Source organism: Cebus imitator, unplaced genomic scaffold (assembly GCF_001604975.1).
Source record: "Cebus imitator isolate Cc_AM_T3 unplaced genomic scaffold, Cebus_imitator-1.0 Scaffold372, whole genome shotgun sequence".
In the NCBI taxonomy this organism is placed as follows: Eukaryota; Metazoa; Chordata; class Mammalia; order Primates; family Cebidae; genus Cebus; species Cebus imitator.
In genome coordinates, this window is record NW_016107687.1 from 612,606 (window position 1) to 618,605 (window position 6,000).

General features: G+C 42.5%; 1 protein-coding gene across 1 annotated transcript in view; it reads left to right on the plus strand.

Moving 5' to 3' along the window:
• GNS (glucosamine (N-acetyl)-6-sulfatase) overlaps nucleotides 1-5,133 on the plus strand; it is a 41,160-nt gene extending 36,027 nt beyond the window's left edge. The window contains exons 13-14 of the mRNA XM_017507305.2: nucleotides 295-455; nucleotides 3,819-5,133. Of these exons, the coding sequence (XP_017362794.1) occupies nucleotides 295-455; nucleotides 3,819-3,897 (240 nt within the window). The 3' untranslated portion in view covers nucleotides 3,898-5,133. The remainder of the gene's footprint in view (nucleotides 1-294; nucleotides 456-3,818) is intronic.
• The last annotated feature ends 867 nt before the right edge of the window (nucleotides 5,134-6,000 follow it).

Below are 6,000 nucleotides of genomic sequence, written 5' to 3' on the forward strand. Positions count from 1 at the left end.
TAATGTATTCCCCCCCCATCCCCCTCTTGCCTCTGCCTGAAGGTACAGGCTGTGCAGGGGCCCCTTTTTAGCATGTGGCTGGAGACCCCAAACAGCTGAACCTCCAGAACAGATGTTTCCTCGTCTCAAGGAAACAGTGAGCTCTTTGAGGATATTGAGAGCAGATTGGGTCTCCAGGGCCATAGTTTTTTTTATCTTCCTCTTCCCTTCCCATTTAGAAATAAGTCACATTAAGAGTATTTCTCACATCTAACCCTTGCTCTTTTATTTCCTCCATGCTTTCATTTCTTCTAGGTGTTTGTAGAAGTCTATAATCTGACTGCAGACCCTGACCAAATCACTAACATTGCTAAAAATATAGACCCAGAGCTTTTAGGAAAGATGAACTATCGGTTAATGATGCTACAGTCCTGTTCTGGACCAACCTGTCGCACTCCAGGGGTTTTTGACCCCGGGTAAGTTTCCTTTCTCTTCATTTACTTGGCCAAGATTTTTTCTATTAGTCATGCTGTTCTTGAAAACAAAGGGAGCCCTTTTTGCTGTGAGATGATGATGATTCTTGTGCTTTAGAGGAATACTGTGTTCTTAGTGCATCAGCCTGTTGCGCTGGGAAAATGAGCTTTGGAAACTTTTGCTCTCCACTGCCAGTTGCTGCTTTAGCCAGTGGTACAGCCTTGCTCCCCACCAAATTTGGGGCTCTTCTTTTCCTGCTATGATTATTGTCATGGTACCACTTGATTGCACTGGTGACATTTGGAGCTTCTTTAAGCTGCGATTCTCTACTGCTGTTCCCTAGAGCTTCCAAGAGTATATGCCTTCATTTCATTCCTCAGAAACCCCTATTACAGAAACTTGAATGTTTGCTAAATGTATTAAACACACAATGAAAACAGAAGGTGTAAAGTCACATGTTGAAATATATAAGCCCACTGCAGGATATGGAGGTATAAAAGATGTTTTAGCTACCACCTGCTAAGTCAGATTTGTTCCCCACACTATCCCTCTTAGTAACTTCTCAGCATTAACTCTGGATGTCAGTATACCAGGTATTTGAGCTGCCGGTGGCAGGAAGCTTGTCATTTATTTTTTTCTTGAAGGTCATGAAATTTAAAAATCAAACTTTTTTTTTTTTTTTTTTTTTTTTTTTGAGACGGAGTTTCACTCTCGTTACGCAGGCTGGAGTGCAATGGCGCAGTCTCGGCTCACCGGAGCCTCTGCCTCCTGGGTTCAGGCAATTCTCCTGCCTCAGCCTCCTGAGTAGCTGGGATTACAGGCACGCGCCACCATGCCCAGCTGATTTTTTGTATTTTTAGTAGAGACGGGGTTTCACCATGTTGACCAGGATGGTCTCGATCTCTTGACCTTGTGATCCACCCGCCTTGGCCTCCCAAAGTGCTGGGATTACAGGCGTGAGCCACCGCGCCCGGCCCTAAAAATCAAACTTTCAATGGGAAAGGAGTGTTTTAGTTCTTATATTCAGACTGTAGGAGAGGGAGGAATTATGTCCTAAGTTGATGTAAAGTTATCACTTAATTTTTATCTTTGTGTTAATCTTTAGTCCAAATTAGAGACAGATGAATGTGAATGAGTAGAAAAACTCGATTATAGACTATTCATTGTTTGCTTTTAAATAATGTACATAGAGCCAAAGTGACATAGATACCAGTAAAGTAAGACCAGATAATATAAAAACATATTTATCATTGTATCACTTAAATGAAATAACTGTTTTTATATGGATAATCCCATTAGTACAATACAAATGGTCAAGGATTTTGACCACCTTGATCTTTCCTCTAAGTTAGTGAAATAGATCTTAGCTTAGTACCAGTTACCTGAAATAGGAAGTTGATTCCCTAAAATAAAAGCACAAGACTTCCAGTTTCCATGTGCTGACTTCGCAATTTCCAGCAGTTACTTAGCTCAGAATGTTCTTTTAAACCATATTAAGTTAGATGTCTACAGCAGTGAATGCTTTTTAACCATATACTCTTTGGCTGACTCTGGGAACTTAAAGCCAACATCTGACTAAATTTTAAATGGAGGGTCAAGGGACTGGATCTCTTGGATGATGATATGTGGCCAAATAGTCCCTAACCATCCCACTGCTAGGACATGGACTTGCCAGGCTGGCATCTGGTTGGCCAGTACAAGGTAAATGTAGCCAGTTGTCTGTTTCTTCTGAACATCTGGCTCTAAGTATTAGAATTCATTCAATTTCCATACAGCCCTTAGAGCCCAAACAGGTAAATTTCAAATGAGGAAACTGAGCTTGGAGTTGTGATTTGCCCAAGGGCTGCCCTATAAGGAACTGAATACATTGTCTATTTCCTAAGCAAGTTTTGTGTGGTTTTTAACTGCAACAAATTGTCTTACTCACATTTTAGAAGGTTATAACTAAAGTTCTAGATGCTGGCTTTGCTGATGTTAGCCAGAACTACTTAAACTTAACCTGATTTTCTGTTTTAAATTCCTTAGCCATGATTATGCTTTTCCTATCAAACATTTGGGCCTATTGAGTCCTCCATGGCGGGATCATCAGACCAGATCCTGTGAGCCCAGTCTAGCCCCACCTGCTGGAACAGAGCCTCACATATTCATTTTCCTGGTTTTGGCTGCTTGTGTGCTTCAGCAGCAAAGGAGAATGGGCAGGACAGAGACTGGATGGCTCCCATACCCTAAAACATTTATTATCTGGCCCTTTACAAAAAACGTTGGTCAATTGCTGTTCTAAAATGCAGTACAGTAGTCCCCGCTTATCCACAGAGGATCTATTCCATGGACAGTACCAGGCCCAGTCGCCATCAGTCGGAAGATGGTTCTGTTCATGTCTTCTGCCCACAAATGTTATGCCTTTTCCATCTTAACTAAGCTTCTGTCACATACTGTGGCCCTAACTTTTGCGGTTTAAAGTATGGCAACAAGATTAGCATGAATTCTTTTTTCCTTCTTCATGATTTCACAGATAGAAAATTCATTCTTAGCCAGGCACGGTGGCTCACACTTGTAATCCCGGCACTTTGGGAGACCAAGGCAGGAAAATCACATGAGCCCAGGAGTTCTAGACCAGCCTGGGCAACATGGTGAAACCCTGTCTCTAAAAAAAAAAAAAAAAAAAAATACAAAAATTAGCCAGGTGTAGTGGTGCACACCTATGGTCCCAGCTACTTGGGAGGCTAAGGCAGGGGAATCGTTTGAGCCCGGGAGGTGGAGGTTGCAGTGAGCCGAGATTGTACCACTACATTCCAGCCTGGGCTAGACTGTGACTCCATCCCCATGCCAGCACCCCCACCAAAAATGATTAATGCTCATGGTGAGCTGCTATAGGTCTTAGCAGTCTCGCTGTAGATCTTAGCAGTCCTGCTGTACGATTTTTTTCTTAAGAGCATTCACTTTTTCACTTAAAGGACGCACTTTATGGCTCCTCTTTGGCATTTCTGAATTGCCAGCACCACTACTCTTGTGGTTTGGAATCACTATTAAATAAGGGTGACTTGAACACAAGCACTGTAATAGTGCAGCAGTTGATCCACCCCTACTCCCTCAAAAGAAAAAAAAATCTTGCTGCCTTCTGACACCTTTCAAAACTAACCTACTTATCTTTCTCCTCTTGAGTTGCACTGTGTGACTGTGTGCTGACTGGGGATGGAAATGTTCTGAACTGTCGAGTGCTGTGTTTTGTACCATAGACTTTCTCACTAGAGTCCCGTCTGGTGATTTGTTTCTTTTGCATGCCTTTCTGCTGTCCTTTCCACTGAATAATATTCTGAGTGAGAAGCTAGAGAGAATTAATGTTACAGTTGGTTTTTCCTCCCCAGATACAGGTTTGACCCCCGTCTCATGTTCAGCAATCATGGCAGTGTCAGGACCCGAAGATTTTCGAAACATCTTCTGTAGTGACCTCACACAGCCTCTTCAGTTGGATCCCTGCACGCCTCTTTCTGATGAAGTGATTGTAGTAGGTGTCTGTAGCTAGTCTTCAAGACCACACCTGGAAGAGTTTCTGGACTGGCTTTCAGTCCTGTTTGAAACAGCAACCCCATCGGCTGACTTCCTCGTGCAATGCGTTCAACTGTGAACTCTGCCTGTGTGTCAGGAGTGGCCGTCTCTGGTCTCTTCTTCAGCTGATAAGGACACTCTGAGGTATTTGTTCTCACCATATTCTTTCTGTCCTGGGGCCGCAATTCTTGATTATTCCTCATGTGGTTAAAGTCTGAATTTGTAAATCCATTCAGATAAATGGCAGTACTTTAGGACACACACTCTCCTACCTTTGGATATAGCTTGACCTAAAATCGAAGGACCTGTGTAGCATTTCACATTGAGCACTTCACTATCAAAAATACTAACATCACATGGCTTGAAGAGCAACCGTCAGAGCCGAATCACCCAAGTAAGAACAAGTACCATTGTTGATAGATAAGTAGAGATATATTTTTTATGATGTCCATCACAGTGTGGTAAGGTTGCAAATTCAAAACATGTTACCCAAGCTCTGTTCGGTTTTTTTTTTGGGGGGGGCGGGGGGAATTCTAGGCTGGTGCTGCATTGAATTAGAGCAGCAAGCTTGTGATAAAGGCCAATTCCAGGTAGCTCTTGAAGGTGATAGCCATCTACTTTCCAGTCGCTGCCAACCACAGGGAGTGCCAGTTAACACTGGAAGGACTGAGGAAAGGTCTCTTCTCTTGAGACTCCCTCTGAGGTCTGAAAAGTAAAGTGTAGGAACATCACCAGGGAAGAACTGCCAAGAGTTGGTGAAGGTTGTGTCTTCTGAAGACAGTGCTCTTGAATAGACAGGTGGAAGGGCTGTACCTGGGATAAAGGAAGGAAGTGTCTATCTAGCAGGGAGCTTGAGTTTCGGTTGCATGCATGAAGTCATTGACTCTCTCTGCATTTTTCTGTCATTCTGTTCATTTGTTTTAAGATGGAAAATTTTCTTGTAGTTGATGTGAAGTATCAACTACTTTACCCTGCCTTCTCCCTTTTAGATGGGTTCTTCCTGAGTTTTTGGAGTCTTGTGTGATTAGGGCCCCATTCAGTACTCCCCCGTCAAAATCACATCTATTTAGGTTTCTTCACTGTTGAGAACACCTAAATTTTTTTTAATTTTACTTTTTTTTTTTTTTTTTTTTTTTCAGGGAGTAGGGGTGGACAGTCTTGCTGTGTTACCCAGACTGGAGTATAGTGGGGCAATATCCGCTCAGTGCACCCTTAGCCTCCTGGGTTCAAGGGACTCTCCTGCCTCAGCCTCCTGAGTAGCTGGAATTGCAGGCACCCACCACCACACCCAGCTAATTTTTTGTATTTTCAGTAGGGACGAGGTTTCACCATGTTGGCCAGGCTAGTCTCAAACTCCTGACCTCATGATCCACCCACCTGGCCGAGAACACCTAAATTTTTAGGTTTCTTGGCTCAAAAACCAATTCCATTTCTAATGTTTTCTTCACAAGAAGGCTAATTTGTGGTGAGACAGCAGGGGAGGAGGAAGAGCTGTGGTTTATAACTTACTCAACTCAGGCGATAAGCGATTTTAGCTTTATTTGAAGTCTTCTGTCCAGCTTTAAGCACTTGATAAGACATGGCTGAAAGTAGCTTTTCTGTCAGAATTGCAGATAGTCATGTTGGGTAAACAGCCATTGGATTTATTACTTTACCTCACATGATCCCAGCAACTGTGGTGGTATCTAGGCAAGTGAAATGAACACCTCTGCTGTGAATGTTTTACAGAAGGAAATTCAAAAAAATGTTGTAACTAAAAGCAAACTACATTGTTGAATATGGGTTTTGGCTTTCTTTTTCACTTTGATTCTTAACATTATCAGTCAACTTCCACATTAATGAAAGTTGACCATAGTTATTTCCAAATAAAAAGAAACCAACTCTTACCAGGTCTTGGACTGTGATGTCATATTATTCAGTTTTATGCTGGTTCCTGAGAACAGAAGTCATAAGAGTGACACAGTCAGCTGCCGATAGCACCTCTGCCACACTGCTCTTACA